The 21,542-nt window shown below is 39.8% G+C and overlaps 1 protein-coding gene across 1 annotated transcript in view; it reads right to left on the bottom strand.

The window, feature by feature from the left end:
- Positions 1 to 17,869, bottom strand: part of tbl1x (transducin beta like 1 X-linked) — a 21,170-nt gene extending 3,301 nt beyond the window's left edge. Inside the window, exons 1-11 of the mRNA XM_040005476.1 lie at positions 17,511 to 17,869; positions 3,463 to 3,567; positions 2,878 to 3,023; positions 2,364 to 2,583; positions 1,676 to 1,808; positions 1,369 to 1,510; positions 1,202 to 1,265; positions 956 to 1,053; positions 451 to 511; positions 214 to 335; positions 58 to 132 (exon numbers count right to left, since the gene is read on the bottom strand). Of these exons, the coding sequence (XP_039861410.1) occupies positions 58 to 132; positions 214 to 335; positions 451 to 511; positions 956 to 1,053; positions 1,202 to 1,265; positions 1,369 to 1,510; positions 1,676 to 1,808; positions 2,364 to 2,583; positions 2,878 to 3,023; positions 3,463 to 3,520 (1,119 nt within the window). The 5' untranslated portion in view covers positions 3,521 to 3,567; positions 17,511 to 17,869. The remainder of the gene's footprint in view (positions 1 to 57; positions 133 to 213; positions 336 to 450; positions 512 to 955; positions 1,054 to 1,201; positions 1,266 to 1,368; positions 1,511 to 1,675; positions 1,809 to 2,363; positions 2,584 to 2,877; positions 3,024 to 3,462; positions 3,568 to 17,510) is intronic.
- Positions 17,870 to 21,542: the final 3,673 nt, after the last annotated feature.

Raw genomic sequence — 21,542 nt, forward strand, 5'->3', positions numbered from 1 at the left:
GAATACAAATCAATGTGTTTGTTTTCTTTAACCTCCAAGACCGGAGACTGGTCTTACCTTTAAGGTCATGTCATCCGAGCAGGAGGCAAGCAGCATACCTGATGGGTCCCACTTAATGGCATTAACTTCATTCTGCAAAACAACGCTCATTAGCATGTATGTTGAGGTAGAACTAAAGTTAGTGTGAGAGATGGGGTCAGAAAAGCTGCTCACCGTGTGGCCCTGGAAAGTCTTGAGGGGGCGGTCGCTGCCAAGTCGACATACGTGGATGCACATGTCTGTGCTGCAAGAGGCAAACGTGGTGTTGTTCTGCCAGTCAACATCCAGTGCTGGGGCTGTGCACAAATCCATACTCATTAGGGTTGCACGATCGCAACTGAGCAGCAGTCACTTTGTATCATATTCATTATCTATAACAGTCATTTATCTGGATACATGAATTCGCTTTACCTGAGTGGAAAGGGAACTGCTGTTTGGCTTCTCCTGTGTGTGCGTCCCAAATGATTGTCGTCTGGAAAAGTTACAATTGCATTTTAAAACACAAGCTCAACTTTTCTGCACAAATGCACATGCCTCATCTGTCGTTCGATGGTCCATAAACCCATCTGCAGTTAATGTCACCGACTCGGTTTTTATTTGCTTAACCTTTCTTGGTAAAGTTTTACTCCATTCCATTTGATTAAATGTCTGTTGTGCTATAAAAAGACAAATTAATCGTAAAAGACAGATAAGAAAATTTAATGTGTGAGCCAAAAATTTCAGGTTTCTTTCCCTGTTTTTATACTGTTAAGAATTTTAGGTTATGGATATGACAAAATGATATGTCAGAGATTTAGTCTTTGTCTGATGAGCAAAAAAAGGCTGGTTTGAAACAAAAAAAGCAAACAAAACCCCCCAAAACACAAGGATATTATTAGTGAAAGACAAATCCACGCCTGGGGATCTTTAGGAGTACCTTATCTACACCAGCGCTGAGAATACAGTTCCCCTTCTTGTTCCACTTGAGTGCAAATATGGGCCCTTTGTGTTGACCCAATGTGCTTGCCAGATTTCCTAATGGATAAGAGTAATATCAGTTTCTCTTAGAAAAGATCCCTCACAAAATTGTCACGAAGGTTGCATTTTTCACATCAACAATGTCAAAAAATAAAAATCTAATGGCAAAAGAAACAACAATGTGTGACAATGATGGAGGACATACCATCCTTTGTCCATATCCTGGCAAATCCATCATACGAGCCCGTTGCCAGGAGAGTCCCATCGCTCTGTTGGACGACAACATAACAGAACTGTTACCTGACGGCACTGCCTGTTTACCAGATGGTAAAGGTACGAGAGGAAAGATGTGATGTATGATCTGAAACCTACATTCCAGTCTAGGGAGGTGACATCTTTGTTGCTGGGGACATCCTGGCCACCTTCTCGGATACAGTGGCGCAGCACCAGCTGGGTGGAGATTGAGTTATTATTCTCGTTCAGGTTCCAGATCCTGGCAGTGGAGTCCCCCGAACTGAACCAACCAACATAACAGGAGGCGGTCAAATGATTGTGGAAATACAACCTATCAGCAGTGTTTTTTTATAAAGCTAGATGTCTTACACCACAGCGTAAACACAATACAGTACGATTCATGCAGGATGAATTAAGATGCGTTTCAGCACAGACAGAGACTGACCCTGAGGCCAACAGATCGCTGACAGGGTTCCAGGCGCAGATGAAAACTTCAGACTCGTGGCCTCGGAGTACTGTAGCTTTACTGGCTGGTATCTCAACATCCACATCCATCTCCATAGGCTCACTGTGGTTATCTGAGGAGTGGACAGATACATATTTTATGTACATTAACATACACGCAAAACATAGATTTGCCTACAATTCTCAGCAAGTTTTAAGCATTGTGTAGATTTACCATTAATGTTTACAGTATTTAGTTTAGACAATTTTCAAAGGAGGTGAATATATTACTTTTCAAGCAACAGGGGGCCAACAAAGAAAATCAGTAATCTATTCAAAAAAAGTCAACTAAAGTATATATTGATGTGCTTCAACTACTATGACATCTCTAATTTTAAAAGCAACTCTCAAGCTGTTATATTCCAGTAAGAAGACTCTGACCTATGCATCATATATTACTTCACACGTGTTGGGCAATGGAAAATGACTATCACTGCTACAGACATAACTGAATATACAGTAACTGACTGTGAGCTTGACACACATCTGTAACACAATGAGGTCACATTAACAGATCTCAGAAATGTATTACATGAGTCACCATTTCTGTCATGACTCAGATATTTGGGTTAAAGTTAAGAGAAAATGTGACTGTAAGCTGAGACCAACGATATTAACGTTCAACTTACTCATGTTGTGAGTACCATTCTCCTCGCCATTGACAGTGGCTTCTCCATTTTTTGGCGCATTGGACTGGATTCCAGAGGTTGAAGCTGCTATGGTACAGGTGGTCTGCTGCTGGGCTAGTCTGTCGCGGAAGGCCTGCTGCCGCGTCTGCACCACATCTGGCATCACCGCGTCAATGAGCGACAGGGACTCAATCGGTCGACCGTCAAAGACCGTGCCGTCCTGTCATCACAAGAGGAGTTAAGAACGCATGGTGGAGGGGTGCTGTTTTCAATTAGAGACTCGTCTCCCTGATAATCGTCAATTACAAAGGTGAAGAGTGCTTCCTAATTGGCAGCCTAATACAAACACACTTCAGGGTTTCTTCCAGTACAAGACGACGTAAATTGGGGGGGGGGGGGAATAAGCACTTGCAGTTACCCTAGCGAGTCGGCATCAAGATCAAAGTCTGTCTTTGTATCATTAAGCAACAGAAGACATCTGTGGGAGTCAGTAACAGCAGGTCCCAGCCCTCACCTCATTAATGCTGATTTCTGCCTCCACATACTGGAGTCCTTTCTGCAGGATAGAGATGAGAGCAGCAGGGGGCACTAGTGTTCCATTGATGTTGGATTGGCTGATGTGGCTCTCAATGCCAAAGGTGAATGCTGAGTGGGAGAAACCTGAAAACAAAACACCATTCACATTCATTAACAGCAGAGTGCCAAGCACAAGATGTGCACAAACACAACACAAATATTCAAAGAAAAGTCTTGTCTGATCCAATCAAAGCTAAGAGTAATTGAATACAACAACAAAATGGAATAACAAGCATGACATTTGAGAGTACAATAAGGCATGCCAATTTTCAGTGTTGACCTCTCAGAGCTGCTAGTAGCTTGTACACTGCCAGATGGCTTCAGACAGTCTCAATAAACAGTAATAAAAGACAACAGCTAGGGTTTCGGGACTGATCCAGGTCCTTTAAATTCAGATCCCTGAGTATAATAGCATGCTGATATATCAAGAGCAATGCAACACTGTGTTTTCACATGGTGCTTACATCCTAAATTTACAAAGAAGAAAAAAAAAAAAAAGAAAAAAGACATTTGAGAGGCAAACCTGACTCTTGGAGATATCTGTAGACCAAGAAGTTCACTTCGTCGCTGGTAATACTCATCTTAGCCCAGTGAAAGGAGGCGGTATGTTGGAAGGCTGAGCTCACTCCTGAGAAGAGATCAAGATTGGGATCTGAGATTAATATTTAGGTCTGTGCTCTGGCATGTGACATTTACAAATCCATAGTTTTATTGACCCGAATGCCATTTGGCATCTCCTACTGGTAAAAATAGTTACACAATGTGTCTTTGCATAGTGATACAGCTATGCGCAGACAAACAAACACACGCACGGGAAAGCCCTCACTTCCACTTCCTGTTAGTTCATTCACACTCTGGTCTTAACCACTACTGCATGACTCGATCCTCTGATGTTGTTAAGCGCTGGATTAGTTCCTCCCAAAAATCTACATTCAGAACAAAAAGCAAGTAGATGGAATAAGCTTTGATTTTAGGATATCAAGCATGACTCTACTGCCCATCTAGTGACTTACAATTAATCATAGCAGCCCACCTAACCTTCCAGTTTAAACAAATACAAGTATTTAATAACAGTACTTACATTAGCAATTAAATCAAAATGGAGTAACATTGTTAATTCTAACAATTTTTTGTTGCTGTACTGTTCATAATCTCCCACATGCTTTACAAGAACAGAGTAAATGAAGCTGGAAAAAAAACCTTGTATATACACCCACAGAAACAATGTAAACACACACAAATTTATAGTAAACACCACAAGAACGAAAATGTCAGAGCAGCAGACAACAAAGCAAAGGAACCAAATTAAACCTGGGAATGCACAAAGACACATCTAACCATTTCCTGCCTTCCCAATAAGAGGTAAACAGATGGACATTTCGCCATAAAGAGACATAAAGGGATGCTGTCAGCTATGAAGACTGCATGGCTGTCCAACTTTCATTCCATACACTATCCAGGCCCACTCAAGACTCCCTTCGGTAGCATAGCAACAAGAGAGATCGAGCAAAATAGACAGAGCGGTGTTGTCCCAATTACCAGTGGGCATAAAGCCAGAGGGCTTGAACATTTTACTCAACATGAATTATTCACTCTTTCACCTTGGTATATTCTTTCAAATTGGGTCTACCTTTGTTGTAGCCCCATAGAGATGCCGAGGACTGGAATAATAGCTACCTCTAACTGGTGCAGCAAGCTTCTTTTATATTTTTGAACATAAAAGACTATGCCATTATACTCGGAGCAAAGATGCTCGCAACTGCAAAACATACAACTGAATGTCAGAAGCATTGCATGGACAACAGTTTTATTCTCATTTCATCGATTGCTGAAGCATATGATAATGACAGGCACATTTCACTCAAGGTAAGAGTTCTTTTGCCCTCTTCTTCCAAAGAATAAACACTGCTAAGCTTGTCTACCTTCATCGATGTACCCAGTTCTGGCCACAGCCCTCATGTTTCCCCTTTAGTTAATTAGCTTACATATGGGACTAAGACAGACTAGCCACATCAAAGTGTTCAGCCACTGCTCCCGGGGCCACTATAGCTACATACCAAACAACTGGAAACATCATCAAATGGGAGTCTAGAGAGAGAGATGCTGGTCTCATCAGCAGCACCAATAAAGCCTCTATCAGATGGGCACATGATGCAACCGTCCATTACACAACACGCTGGGCATTCAAGACTCCTTTGACTAAATACTGGGCCTAACCAGAGAAGATGCCAACCTCTGTCCTGCAAAGGTTTATCAGTTCAGATGAACTCAGATAAGCACAGAAAAAACATGAGACATCCAAACTGATCGTACGCTTACAGGATCGTAGGATTTGTAGGACTTATTAGAGGGCTGTCTAATGTGCTTAGCAACATGCAAATAAAATCAAACACATTGTTGATCGTAAACCACACGGCTCAGTTTGAAATAGAAATCTGATTCATGTCACTTATTGCACAGGTAAGAGAAAAATACTCAACAATGAAACATGTAAACCTACTTTGTGAAATGCTTTCAGTCTCTCAGCTGGCAGATTTGATTAATGTCCTGTCAATCAATGGAAACAACGCAGCAAATTGCACTCCAGCAAAACCAGTCTTCATGTGGCAAATACACATACGAGAAATCAGATGACGCATCCGAAATACAAATCAGCGTGTGAGCAACAGTTACAGAAGTACCCATCTGTTTTCTATATTAAGCTACCATTATCATCTTAAGAGTTTCCTGTCTTCACTTCGTCTTAGAGATAGTATTATAACAGACAAAAAAAATAAAACCACATCACAACGAACATGCCTGCATGGTGATATTGACACCATTTACAGGCGGAAGAAAAATATAGCTCTACAATCGTATCAACTCTGTCAAATGGAAAACATGTGACTGCAGAGCAAAAAAATAAAAATAAAAATGGAAATTGCTAGAGTTGATAAAAATCACCTAATGGGTCAATTATGAGCATCCCTGCTGAGGACATCAGGCTCACTGCAGCCACTCTCACTATACTGCCTCTAAGACGACACCCTCATAATCCACCTTTGACCATCACACTAAACCAAACAAAGCCTGCTTAATGCCTCCTTAGTGTTCACATAGCATGTTATTGTTTCTGAATTCATGATATGTTAATGCGAAGCGATGTGCTAATGTGAATTCATGTGCATATCCCTGTATACCAGCACACTATGACCCAGACCTCAATTCAGCTCTGATTTCTGCTCAATTTATGGTCGTGCGTGGATGTCGAGTGTAGCTCTACGGCTACACAGATAACACAATTACTGGATTGAAACCAACGCAGATGCTGGAGTGCAGTCCTTCAGAAAGCCAACAGTATGTTGCCTGACTGATGACATTACAAGATTACAGCAGGTTTAAAGCCAACTGGTTGAAAAGCTGATTAAAACAGGAAAGTGTGAGTGGTGAGTGTGCACCACGAAGAAGAAGAATCACAAAATTACAAATGAATACATAAATAAGAAGCACACATTAAAAACATTAACAATGGCTGCAGAGAACAGTCTATACATTTAAATTATAAATTGTGTCTTCTCTGCAACAGAGCAAAAGCCAGAGAACCAACAAGAGCCAAAACTGAACAAAGTAGCACACATTACTGGCTGTACCACATATCTGACAGTGTCCCCAAGTGACACAGTGGCAACATGTAGACACGGGTCTGGTTAGCTCTGTGCAGCAACAGCACAATACTAAAGCAATATTGTGCCAGGACTCTGCCTCTGCTGCTGGCTAAAAAACGCGACAACAATGCCCAGCAATGCTGTGGCTGAATGCTTCGAGATATTTTCAGTGTTGAAATAGACAACTTAGACTTTTGCCAGTATGTTTTTCTGCCCAGTTACTGCATGGTTGATTTATTTAACAGGTACTACAGCTTTGGATTTGATCTTATCATAGCAGATAATGTGAATGTAGAAATAGCAGGTACTAGCTGATACTCAAAGACTCACAAGAAATATGAAACTGGATGTCAGATATAAGGACAGATGTCTCTTTTCTTTTCCTTTTTATTCTTTTTGTAGAAAGACCAAGGATAGTCAGCACCTAACACTTCCCTCTACAGACGCTCTGTCGATAAATTAGTACATTCCTAAGAAACAGACATGACTAACATATGATGCAATTCACAGAAGGTGGCAGTGTTGGGGGAGGGGGAACTCAAATTGTCATGCTATGCTGTTACAGCGTTTTTCCAACTTCCTTGTTTTGAGCTTCACATTTTGAACTGTGACCACAGAGGGATATCAGATGAAAGACTGAAGAGTGGTATGAAAGCTGGTCAAATCTCAATTTGTATGAAGTCAAATTTCAAATTAGAGACTTTTTTTTGGAAAAGAGGTGGTTATAAAGCTCGGAAACCTGCTTCAATACATAAACCAAGAGTTTTAAATATCAAGCTGCTCTAAACTGTGCAAAAACAGATCAACAACAAAATATTGATATTCCCCTTAAGGAAAATGAAAGGATTACATATGAAACCGTTTAAATGCAACTATTTGAGCATTTAAAACAGCATGTGTTGATTTAAAAAATGTGCATAGATAGAAAAAAAAAAAAAATTTCACAGCAAATCGAATAATACCTTGTGCAGAAATCTTAGATCTTTTCCTGTGAAAACCTCACTAAAAATCCAATCAAATGCTTTCTGAACATCAACATTTGGCTGTAAAAAAAAAATAATAATAATACAGCAAAGAAAAACACACAGGCATCTCCTACACATGCAGGCTGGAATAGAACGATGTTAAAAAAAAAACAAAAAAAAAAAAAACCCTGCATACCACGGACCCCATTTTCTCCTGAACAGTCAACTCCTGACAGATGTGCAAACAAGACCTGGAAACAGCAGCCATTTTCTCTTGAACTGCTCTGCTGAGTAAAACCCGCCTTTGAAGCTTCTGGTTTGGGCTGCAGTCTGGGGAGGGGGGGGCAAAGGGGACAGTGGAGGGGTGCATTGTGATAATGATCCCCACACAGGTAATCACAACAACAACCATTTGTGCATTGTCCTTTGCCTTTCTCAGTGAGTCACTAAATGACAGTCAATGTAGGTCGGCAAATGATGGGGGATGGTAGCCTTCGGTCTCTAGGGGAAACACTTCTCCCATGCTTGCTATGGGTGGAAACACTTAATGTTTACCAGGGGTGGCCAGACAAGTGCAATGGAAGTCTGCAGGTTTTTCATTCCAACCAGTGACTACACCCACACATTACAACACCTTTGGATGAGTGCATCTCACACGTGAAATTACCTGTTACAGTAATGAGTTGCGGAAAAGAAAAAAATCTATAGGCTCTCCAAGCCATGGTTGGCCATTCCTGGAACTACAAGGACTGGGCTACTAGATCTTTCAGCATGATGAGTCATGAGGCTGAAGCAGCTAGCATAGTTGTGTGACCACTGCAGCTTCTGTCTGCCTTTTTTTTTGTTTTCTTTTTTCCTTTTTGAAGTCTACATGCAAGCATGTCTGCATAGGTTGTATACCCATACACCTTCACTCTGTGTAACCAAATACCTTTGCAAATGGACACAAACATGATACCATGAATCCCACATAACACATTAATGAGGGCATTCAGTCCCACTAGAGCTTCATCAAACACACCCAATCCTATGATCCTCGCAAAATTACAAGTCAAATTTGTACTCCTTATTAGACACAGCAATATGAGTGAATTTGCACTCGCAAGAGAGACACTGGAAAAGAGGGTTTCTCCCTGGGAAATGATTGGAAAATGGCAACAGACTAAGGATCACTGATGGAGCCACCATAATTGTTTCCATTCAGGACCCAAGATCCACCCTCATGCAAAACTTGTCAACATCAAATAAAAATGTCATCTCTCACTTGCAGACGGGTGACATTTAGTTTTCTCAGTTGAAACCAAACTAGTATTATAGTGTTCAAAGAAGGAAATTCCCAGGTGTCTTCTCTATTAGCACAGACCCTACATTTGTAACCATAAGAGAGCAAAACATCAATTATTTTAATAAACAGAGCATATGACTCAAAAGAAGATGAATCTGTATTTTCATCATCAAAGAGTACACTCTAAAACTGCTTTCATTTTATAACAGAAGAGGGCTAAAATGACTGATTATTTCTAGTAAAAACATCTAAATGAGATCATCCATCCATCTCTCTCACACGTTACAAAATTATTAACTACTGTTAAGTCCAAATGTAGCATATTTATTCCTTAAAAATAAAAAGTGCTATATTACTCTAATCATTCTTAACAGCTTTTTATCCACTACATGAAACAACCTGCCCACACCTAGGCACATTCTTGCCTAAATGATTTTGGTCATTTTGGCTGATGACAGATGCATCATTTTGTCATGCAAGTACAACAAATTATTGCATATATTAAAATGTTACTATATCGGATTAGTTTAAAAGCATACAGCATGGAACTGGAAATAAATCTGATTACTGACAAGCTACACTGAAGACAAAATAACCAGGTTACTGGTAAGCTATTAATTTGGCGTCTCCAGATAAGCTTCTTTCATACATACATTCACACAAGCGTATCGAGAACTAGTCACTGTGGGGCATGCCTGTGTATATGGCTTTGTGGGGGTGGGTGGCGAATAAGTACATTGTGTGGAGGAGATTCTGGGACACAAAGCTTTTTTTTTTTTTTGCTTTTTTTTTTTCCCCCTTCATGCTGAAGGCAGCACACAAACAACATAAAAATCCACCTTTCCCATTGCTCAGTTAGAACTTCACAAATTTATGTGGTTTTACATCTAGGCCAGTGCATACCAAGCGAAGCGGAGAGTGAATTATCTGCACGTCTGATAATAAACGCCTAAATGAATAATGAATAGAGCATTTGGAAGTGTTTTGGCTGTGTTGACATTACGCAAATGCAGCCATTGTCTACACCACTGACAGGAACTGAAAGTATTACATCTCTATGGGAGTGTACAGTATGTCTTAACAAGCTTTTGCATAAACACTATTTCACTACCCAAAAAAAAAAAGTAACCATTATAGCGTTTGTGTATTTATTCAATAGTAATAAAGAATCCTTAACAAGTTAGTAGTCATTTCAGAGGCCTCTGCAAGGCATTTCTTTTTCTTCATCAAAATGAGGATAGCACAAATGAGCTGTAAACACCGAGACACACCAGTGTGGGCAATACAAGTGTTGCTATGGTGACCAAAGGCTCTTGCTTCTCTGTCAACAGCTGCTCATGCCACCCTAAATACCCCCACTCTCCTTGAGCTTTCCTTCCATCTGACATCAGGGTCAAGCAAACAAGTCAGACAAGCGTGCTGAAAAACTGATCTTCATTCTAAGCCATCTCACGGCTGCTTCTTTAGCCAGCATTTACACCGTGTAACACTAACAGCAACACACCAAAGATTTCCCTTTGTCTGTGTCCTCCACACAGCATCTTCCATGCTGAACAACTGACTGCACACGAGCAATAAAAGTTTGGGACATTTTAGGGTTTCCTCTTGCAACCGCATGAGTATATGGGTCATGGAAATACACACAATTATAGACAGTCACAGAATACTACTACCACATTTTACAGAAGTACATTCATTTTTGCTTCTTGGCCAAAACTATGAAATTGTCTTATTGCGATATCCTGTTGCAATTTTAAGCATAAACGAAGAAAACAAAAAACTAAACACTGCTATTGCTGTGTAATAAAAACTGATCTTAAATACTGCTGCATATACATCCAGCTGCTGCATGATGCACTTAGCCTCACCTCAACTCTATTCTCTGTTTTTTTGAATGCCTTTATTAAGGCTTTCAGTTGGCGTGCATTTAAATGTCAGAGTTGCATGCATTAACTTTCTGCCTTCTACCATCTGTAGTTTGTGCTTCTTTGTTCCTCTACATGTCCTCTCTCATTGTGTCTTTCTGCAGGGATCTCTGGACTCAGAGCTGCACGCTCCTGGTCTTCAGATACAAGCCCTCTAAGCTCAGTGTTTGTTGTTTCCCTGTGGTCTTCTTTTCTATCTTCCCTTCTAGTGTCAAGCTTCAAGTGAAAGCTTTTTTCCCCCCCCCTCCATCCCCGCTGTCACCACATGCTTGCTCAAAGAGAATCACTGGGTTTCTCTCTATGATATTGTAATTAGGACTGGGCCATATCATACCGTTCACGGTAATACCGGTATAATGTTGGGCAATGACAAGAAAATGAAATATCGCGATAGAATATGGGTAAAACGCGCATGCGCAGTGCCTTTGTTTTCATACGCACATGGCGAAAAAGGCACGGCGGCGACGGAGAATGACAAGGGCGAAAGCGGATCGTTGAATGAAACGGATGAACCAGAATTGGTTTGTAAAAATGCTGCAACTTCAGTGGTGTGGAACTGGTTTAGCTTTCGTCTGTCAGATACATAACAAAGCACTATTTTTGGTAGAGCATGCTAGCGGACCGTCATTATTACCGTTTTTTTTGGAAAATACGGCACACTTAAAAATCAATCATTTGATTTTTCTGAAAATCGACAGTGCCCCTTATAATCCCGTGTGCCTTATGTTTGAATTCTGGTTGTGTTTACTGACCTCGAAACGATTTTATGTGGTAAACGGTGCTCGAAAATCTGTCAAATGTTTTAGTACGACTTTACTAAGCTACAAACCCACACCACTTGATGGATTGTTGGAGCATTACGGCTATCGTAGGCAGGAGCCTCCGCAGGGATACATAGGGTGCTTCAACATAACATTACCGTATTGCATGTGTATAAGCTCTTTTTACGTTTTGTGGATATTATACTTCGTTATACTGAGGATATGTCGGCCAATTTCCACTGGAAATGCCTTTTGGTTAAACTGTCAGCAAGGAATTTGCATTTGTACTGTTACATTTTTATATAACTTTAATGCAAAAAACAGCTGCTTGTTTAAGTGAAAATACACTGATTTTTTTTTGCACTAATAAAATTGTGGAGTTGTAAAGTATTTTGTCTAGTGTCAATTATCGTCAGTTATATCGTTATCGCAAATTTTCAGATCTATATCGTGATAAATATTTTTGGTCATATCGCCCTGCTCTAATTATAATGCCATTAAAATGGCACTGGTGTGATGCTCGAGCCATACTGCCTGCCTCAATCTCTGCATATAGCTACCTCACTGAACAGCTGTTGTCCACAAAGACAGTGCTGCTGTTGCAGCACCACTATTGCCAGCCCACAGAGAGAGCAAGAGAGATACCTTTCACCTTAATGCAAGTTTCCAACATTGTGGTACATGGCTGACAGCCCACCTGGCCCAAGCACCTACACACCACCTCCACAAATAAAATGGAAATCACTTATTATGAGGTGGATGTTGGCTAGTTGAATGAACTAACCTACATAACATGAGGCTGTCAACAAGTAGTCTAAATTGGATTATATAATCAATATAATCTAACTATAAAATACATACAAATAAATAATATTCTTTGGAAAAACAAAAACAATAAGCAACACTGTTGTGCCATTTGTCTTATCTTGCAAGCCACACATAATGCAATGCAGAGTTTCTACCAGTAAAGTTTTTAGACCCAGCAGCTGGGAACAGGACCGTTAATGTGGAAATATTTACCCACAATGTTGCACAGTGGCAGAGTGGAAACAGCAGAGCTGCTTGCTGCTTCAGATTTCAGACACACAGCTGCTGGTGCAAGGAAATACAGGGAGCAAACAATTAAGCCTACCACAATAAGGTAAATCTTAATGTGTTAAGTCACAACATTTCCCTGATTATTTTAATTTAGTTTTTCAAACTTCTTTATAGCTCTTCTAACTACTTGAGGCTAAATTCAGTCATCAGGATCCTTACATTTTGCACTACACCAGCAGACAACCTAAAAGCATGGACAGAAGTTACAGCTTGTCACTATCAGTGACTGAAAATGAAATGTAAGTCCAGGGTCTGACAAGAGTGAATAATTCTGTAACAACCATGTGGTTTTGATGGCATGGAGTTCACAGCTGAGCTCAAGTGTGATTTGAACTCAAATCAATCTAAAAATAAACAACGTTAAATAAAATAACTATGTAAGACATGATGTCTCATTGTAGTGGTATGCCTGCTTGCAGACATGCTGCAGATACGTCTAATATGCAATAATGGTTTGAACCTGAGTGGATTTTGGTAAAGGAATAACGAAATGTCTTTTTTGGCCAATTCTAACAGCCCTAACATCATCCAGTCCTTTTGAGAACTGTGGACTTTCAGTGTTACTGACAAAACCCAAGCATGCACACATACACTGCAGGGTTTCCACCAGCATACTGCAAACCCAGAAGCCCAAGCAACTGCAAAGTTTGAATTACAGCCTTTCAAGTGACTGGAATTATAAAGAGATTTTAAAAAACAAACAAACCAAAAACATACAGATGTTGATTTTTTTAAATAAATAAAATATAATTCAGAAACAACTGTGAATCCATCATAAGCAGGGGATTCTCTCACATATCAAATCGCAATATTCAATCAATATTTAAGCCCAGTTTCCAAAAGGTGCACAAGTCTTTGTTAAATGATGTAGCAAGGAGTGGCTAAGATGATGATGACATACTTTGCATGCATAACTACACTGATTGCTCCACAAAAGATAAGATAAGCTTACGTGGCTGACTCAGGATGAAGATTAAGACTTAGGCAAAAACACAATATGACCATCAGTAAAGAATTTTCCCACTCTGGCAAGTATGTGCTTGCACAACTTCCTGAAAAGTCATTCACCAACTATTTCTTCATTCATCCTTCTAAAAAGTAACAAGAAAAAACAAGAAAAAAAAAAATCAAGCAAGTCACACTTAAGAGATGTGATCATCTGCCTACAATTGAAAAGCGCTAAACATTAATACTTAAATTTTTAACAGATGCCTAAAGGGATAAATACTTGCTCTACTTTTATTCTAAGTAGGGACAGAGGGAAGGCACCATAGGCTGTAGCTCACACAATGATAAACAGCAACACCCTAACACCAAATGATGTCCAAATAAATAACTACAGCCTTCAACTAGTCAGTACTTGTATGGCAGTTATTTTAGAGTAACCACCAGTGCACCAGTTGGCTGGTCGCCACTGAACACTGCATGTCTCTTTTGAAGGGAGAGAATGGCCCACCTTCCCCCATGGTCTATCATAAATAAATACTGCTACAGAAATATTTGGACAGCCCAGTGAAGAGATTTGCAGCACCACAAGGCTGACACACAGGACTTCCTTGCCCTACTTATGAAGAGGGAATACATTTCTGTTTTTAATACAGTCTCATTGCACTGTGGATCTGATGTTTTCTTACAGTAGTTAGATATAAATAAGTTAAAAAATAAAATAATAATTGAACTATTATGTTTCATAGACTGTAGGCCATGAGATGTTTTTTTTCTTCTTTTAAAACACAAGACCAGGTATTGCATGGAAGCTAAAAAGAACACCTTTCATCTCAGATCCTGTCACGAAGCAGCCTAACAATGTTATTTGGCTATGCCCCCTGAGGATTCAGTACAAATGGTAATTGTGTCAATTTATTGGAACGCCAAATAAAAAGACAGATAAATCCACTAAGAAATGAAGGATTTAAAGTCTATATCATTACTCATACTTTATAGAGTATTAATTCTAATGCTGAAGTAAACATTAGAGATTAATACAGGCAAAACACTGAAACTAAATCCTGGTGTTCTTTTACCAGGTGGCACTGAAGCTGTAACTTTTGTAACTACTGTAATTAGAGTTCAACACAACTCATACAACAAAGGACAGGTTTTCACCACACGGTAAGCAGTCTAGATTGGGTTATGGAGAAATTATTTTACATAGCGTGAATGATGTTATTAAATTTGGCTGGAGTAGCATTTTAATTCAGCCTCAATAAAGTCACGGACAATCTCAGCAACAGCTTGCAAGTTTATTTACTTGAAGTCCAGCATTTGGGGTGTTCTGAATTCACTTTGCTTCTACTGCTCATCTCTCTTCCTGCGCTGACTCAGTGACCCCAATTCTAAAGCAGTAAATCACATTAAACTGCAGCAAGACTTGAATCTCCTACATGTTCGCTGTTGTTGCAGTGTTGCCTACCCCTTACTTTATATTGAGTCATCACAGTTGTCTTCTACATTCCCACCAACTACTGGACTGAAGTGGAGCAGCTGGTTGCAAAAACTGTTTAAGACACTCGTCACACCAGATCTTTAGAAAACAACACAGCGCAAGAAAGTGCATTTAAACAACTCAAGCTAAAAGAATATCCTGCTTGACACTCAAACATTTTACACACCAGTCATAGATGAGACCTTTTCTTTTTTCCCCTTACTCTTTGTAAGTGACATTACATAAACAATTAATGATAATTTGGCATTACTATCCAGTGTGCACACACTCCATATGTATGGTAAATTTGCAAGGTAAACTATTAAGCACATAAAATAAACTAGTCACAGTACAGGCTGGAAATGAGATTATAAGTGTTCGTTGTAGACGTGCCCCTCCTTATAAATTAGGTCATCAATGAGGATTGGGAAGCTGCTGAACTGTAGCCTCAAAAAAAAGTCTAGTCTCGTCAAAAAAAGAAGAAGAAAAAAAAAAAAAACAAAAAAAAAAAAAAAAAAAAAAAAAACAGACTTCTTCGTGTGAACTATGCCTCAAATTTCACAGGACCTTGGAAAAACCATTATAGAAATGGAAAATGCAAGAAAAGGAAGGAAAGCATTTTTATAGACCTGGGTGTTCAGCAAATTCAAAATCATAAAAGAATGTCTCCAAGTAAAAGTAGACATTCCTGCTGCTATAAATAAAAAAAAAAAAAAAAAAAAAAAAAAAAAAACAGCAGAAACTCCTTGGTTTGAAGAAAAAAATTCACTGGATGACACTAAGACCAAGTGTGAAGTATGGTGGAGGTAGTATTATGGATTGGGACATTTTTACTTCAAAAGGCCACAATTAAGGCCCAACTGTGACATTTACTCTTACTGCTAGCAGTTCAAAAAGTGATAAACAAAACTGAGTTTAGCCTTCCATAACACTCCTAGTTTCTCATGTGGCCTCTTGGGAAAATTAATTGGCCACCCCGCCTTACAGTGCTTGAAGTAACAATGAAATTGACACAGTAATAAGAAAATTTACAAGAGAATGGCATGATTGAGATCAACGACCTCAAGCTTAGGAGAGGTTGGTTTATGACCCAACGCAAAAAAAAAAAAAAAAAAAAAAAAAAAAAAAAGAACCAACAATGGAGAGGTTAAAACAGAAGAAAATTCCTGTTGTAGGGAGGCTGTGTTGGAGTCCTGCCCTAAAGGGAACTGACATGCTGTGGCATGGCTGTTCAGCAAAAAAATCCCAGAAAATATGTAACTCGTATTGAGATCAAATAACATTCAAATACTGCCACTAGGTCAACAAGAAATGGGAGCATCACATTGACATTACTTATGTGGGCCACTGAAGTAGAATCAGGTTACAAGAGAATTTAAATAGCAGGGGTTTTAGCCAGTCCTGGCATCTGAATCTTTTTTATATCTTTTTTATATAGCAACATTAACATTTTTGTTTCTCTTCTTGGTGAACCGGTAAAAAAGCATGACTGGTCCACATGGCATAGAGCCTATCCTCTTAATTAAAAGAAGTCAATGTTTATCCTTGTTTTTAATTATCTTGGATATATTCAACTGGGAGAAGGCCAAAACTTGGAATAACCTGGATTAAGATGCACTTTGATTCTCTTAAGGCAGACAAGACTGTTGAAGCTGTATCCCATCATTCCAGGCACTATTTAGAGTCTTAAAAGGCAGGTCAAACCACGTTTCTCAATCTCTCATTTCTCTCCTAATGTAGTCTGTGCTTGTTGAGTGTTATGTAGACATGCATTATCACAATTTATATTCCTTCCTACACAGCAGAGTTTCTCTAAAAGCGTCTGCCTGTGCTGTGCTGCATGGTAGAAGGTCATAAGCTTAACAGTAACAATTTAAAACTGGAGTTATACAAGAGCATGAACTGGCCCTTGAAACTGGTGGCACTGTCTAGTACAGTTGAATTTCTCTCCCCTCCCCCACACATGCGCTTCCTAAGTCTGCACGACAATATAAATATGTATCATTCATACTTTAGCTCAAGCAAAATGACCTAAAGTGCAGCTTAATGTTGTTTGACTTCTGTAGCACATTTCCACCAAAGTAGACAAACTAATCAGTCACCACAATGGGACAACCTTGAACCTCTAAAACTTAAGTCGGTTTAGTAAAAGTAGTCCACAGGTCGGCTACATAAGGTTAAGCATGAGTATGTTTCTTTAAGAAAAACAACAATGTAGCAGAAAAGTAGGCTGTTTGAAAAATCATGAACAAAAGAGGCTAAATTAAAAGGCGCAAACGGGAATTTCAACACACGTGTGGAGTCAATGGGTGACTAAGCTTTGTGCCGGCAAGTATCCTCCTAATCAACGCCGTAATCACCAATTTCTCAAAGTCATTATCCTCTTCGCTTTTAACCCACATAAACACACAAGCAGCCTGAATGCAGTGCTGCCCAAAACAGTGCCACTCGACCTTTACTTAGCTTACCTTTTATTGTGAGTGAACTCGTGGTGTCCGCCGCCACCTCTTCCTTCTTCTTCCACAAGGAGAACCTCCAACTTCAGCGAGCTAGCTACGACTTTCCTCCCATTTTGATTACCGTCACATTTCAAGTTCCGACCGCGGGTGTGTGAGTGTGTGTGTGACTCACTGCCGGCTAAATTTGCTGTGCTAACAAAGCGTGTTCACCCAGACACGCGCGCGCGCACACACACGCACAACTGGCGGTAAAGTTGGAATAAACCCGAGTTTCTGTGGCTGAGGCTGCAGGCTACTCTCTGTAGAGTTTCACCCTCACCGTTCACTGAGAACAGGAGCAGAAAGAGACAGCAGCGAGCGCTAAACGGCAGGGAGAGAGAGACTTACACACAGAATAGGAGAGAGAGAGAGCGAGCGCGGGGGGACGGGGGCGGGGGGTTGAAGGCTAAACTGTCTTTAATAAACCTGACTATTATAAACACGATCTATTCTGGGGTTAATAATCCAGGGACTGTTTTATCTCATTTGTATCTGATTGGCCTAATTTGCCAAATCAGCAGCCAAAGTGTCAATTTGTTAACACCTTATGGAAAATATAAAGATACACGTGCTGTCTGGAACCTATGTGTGCCATTAACGCATAACTACTGTACACTTTGTATATTTGCGCACGTGTGGATTGAGCAGAGCTTGTATTAAATTTGACCCCCCTCCTCCCCCATATAGATTAGGCGGTATAATTAATACCATTAAAACATGGCTCTCGAGCTTAAGTGCACTATGATATCTTGTTTCAGTTTAAGGACAGTGCGCTGAGACTACAGTGTAGCATGTTGTTGCCTATCTGGCCTCTCGGGGGCTCTTCCCATCCCCCCTCACACCGCTATTTTTCGCCTGCCTGGTCACACAGCGGTTGATTAATTCTCCTTTCGCCTTGCTCAGTCATTCAGATTTGGAAAGTAAATAACAAGTTGACATCAGTGTGACACATTCCTTTGGTTACCGTATGTATAGCAATACTTGCGCATCACATATTCCATACAAACGCTACAACTGCTCCAGCCTCAACCGAAATGGTGGGGTATTACGAGCTTTTAGTTGGTTGGCCTGCAAGCATACACGTGCACTTTGATATATTGAGAGATAGGTTAGAGAGAGAGGTTTGAAGGCCTCGTAATGCACAATAGTAGTGCAAAATAACCTTTTACATATACAACAGTGATAAAGAAAAATAATAAAATAAAATAGAAATAAGACTGGTGGTGTACAAAGGTTTGGTGCAAATGACACTAATAAATATTATGTACACTATAACTCTAAGAAACAGCAATAAGAAGGTCTGATATTGAAATGCGTGTGGGGTTTTGGCAGGTGTGTTCACCTGTCACGAAGATGGAAGCTGTTGTACAGTTTCACAGAGACCAGTAGGAATGATATTCTGAAGTGTCCTTTATGGCAGCGAGGTTGAATAAGTCTGAGAGAGAATAAGCTCTGCTGCCTCTGTAGTATAGAATGGAGCGGGTGCAGTGGGTGGTTCATGACGGAGAGCAGTTTGCTGCCATCTCTGGCACTAATGCAAGCCCTCAGCAGATAACAGCAAAGTAAATGATCATACTATCACAGATTTCCATCATCAAACACGCCAACATGTTAAAGGATCTAAGCGTCCTCGCAAAGTAGATTCTGCATTCATATCATGTACTTTTGTTCTTTGTGCAGGAGAAAAAGGCCAACCCCAGTAATACTTCATTTCTACCAATGTCCCTACAGATTAATTCACCCAACATATTTTTACATATTCCATGTCTGAAGAAGCAGCTACTTTTGGCTGTTACATTATTCACAAGGAGTCACCACAGCAGGTACCTCCACACGTTTTATTTGGATGTTTTTACACCGGCTCCCCCTCCAAAGGACTTTGTATCTGCTCCCAGAATCAAACTGGCGATCACTGCACTGTGGAACCACTTACATATACAATGTCTAAAAAAGCTGTAATTACTGTGACAGATGTATGACTAAAACTAACATCCCAACCTGGGACAATCAATCAGTGCAGAGAAGACAAGGCTATGTGTGGCATCAGCTACGCCTTTAGTGCTGTAAACCTTTCTGTGCTATACCAACACAACTTACACAATATATAAGATACCACTTATGAGCACGTCAGTTATCCATTTAATCAGGGTCATGGCTGAGGCTGCTTATTGTTTACAGACAATGTGTGCTACACATGAAAAGGTATATCCACAAATTCTTTACTTCTATACTGAAGAGACCAAAACCAACAACTAGTCTGTCTCAGTGTTTCTATCCTGTGTGTGCCTCAAGCCTTTTTCATTCCAGCTGTGAATACATGCTCTAAATGCAAATCCGTACAGTTTGTATGTCTGTGCATGTTTTGGTTATTATTTTATTACAAAGTTATTTTTGGACCTTAAAAACATGGTGATCTTGTGAGTATTTGTGGTCCCTGGAGGATCTATATGGGACTGACCTCAAATAAACTACACAACCCATGTTTATTGTAATGAAGGAACATGTCAGCCACTGTAATGGTTTGGCTCATTGATTTCCTATTGATTGACTAACAATAGAGGTCTGGAGGCTTAGAATGGGCTATATTTGGCTTGACTGCACAGACAGCACCAGTGGTACAAAATCATTAATGGTTTTAATGTTTTTTTTATGGAATGTGGCGACAGCGAGACACATATGCAGAGTTCCGCCAGCTTTCCATTTCCTGCATGTAATATTTAACCTTTTGTCAAATGTCAGTGCACCTTATGGTTTTGACTACCACAAGAGATTGTTGTCATGGTGTTTTTTCCTGTGTACTCTTTTAGAACATGATTATCACAAGAAACAGAGACAGTTACATTTATTCATGCTCACTAGCTGTTACACTTAAAAAAAAAAGACAGTGATAATAAACACACACAGTTGCGGAGGATGTGTAAATGTCCATCTAATATGCATCTTGCTGTACCAACAGTTTCGTCTGATTAGCTGATTAGTTATTTAGAGCATTACATATCTGATAAAAGCTCTCCTATCTGCCAAATAACAAAGTCAGGGCCTTTAATACCAGTAAGTTTTTGGTAAGACTTCAGCGTGGAAAGGAGGAATGTGATTTCCAGAAACTGAAAAATTTGAAATTTGACCCATTTACACACTCAGCTTGGGTATATTGTATAGCAAAGGTCCCTGAGATGATGTGGTTACTTTAAGTACTGATATTATTGCTCTCTGAAAAGCCCTGCAAGGGGCACTGAAAATTATTTTCTGTGATGTGGTACGCTGTGGGAGTTGCAGTTTCGCTATGGGTGATTTGCAAGGTACAAAAGTCTCACACTGACTGAACAATATTTTATTATAGAAGTGAAGTGAAAGACTGGAACTTACATGTTTAAATTCAGCATTTCTACTTTAAAGTGGTGAGGCACAATGCAATTTCAAGTGTTTATCTCACCCTATAAGGATGCTTTGAATTTATGTCTCATAAGCAGTTCTGCAGTGTTTGCACTTAGTAATTCTTGAAGTCATGGCTATTGTCAGATTGAAAGTCAGATATACAAAATGAGTAAATAACGGTTAAACAGTTGTAGGCCTGCTTTCAGGGAAGTCTTATTGTTTGCCAAATGAATCATGAAACTCTACAAGCAAATCAATTCAACTTTATAACATACAAGCTGACATCGAGGTGAATCACCTCAGACAACTTTCCGAAAACAGCACTTGTGACTGGGCTTTAGTATTTGACAGTACAGTGTTTCAGCATAATGTGGTGTAGCTCTATGGAGTTTGAAAGATGCACGCTAAGCAGTAAACTAAAAGCTTTGCTTTGTAGATAACTTTTCAGTTAAACATTGCACTACAGATTCTGTTGTACTGCATCTGATCCCACCACCTGGATTTGCCATCATTCAAGAATGAGACCCTGATCTTATTCTTACATTCCTTCACTTAATACATCTACTCCACCTCGACCCTGTGGAACATTCCTCTTTTTTTCCCGCCACAAACAACTATCCCTTGGGA

This window comes from Simochromis diagramma, unplaced genomic scaffold, assembly GCF_900408965.1.
Source record: "Simochromis diagramma unplaced genomic scaffold, fSimDia1.1 OVJJ01000501.1, whole genome shotgun sequence".
Lineage (NCBI taxonomy): Eukaryota > Metazoa > Chordata > Actinopteri > Cichliformes > Cichlidae > Simochromis > Simochromis diagramma.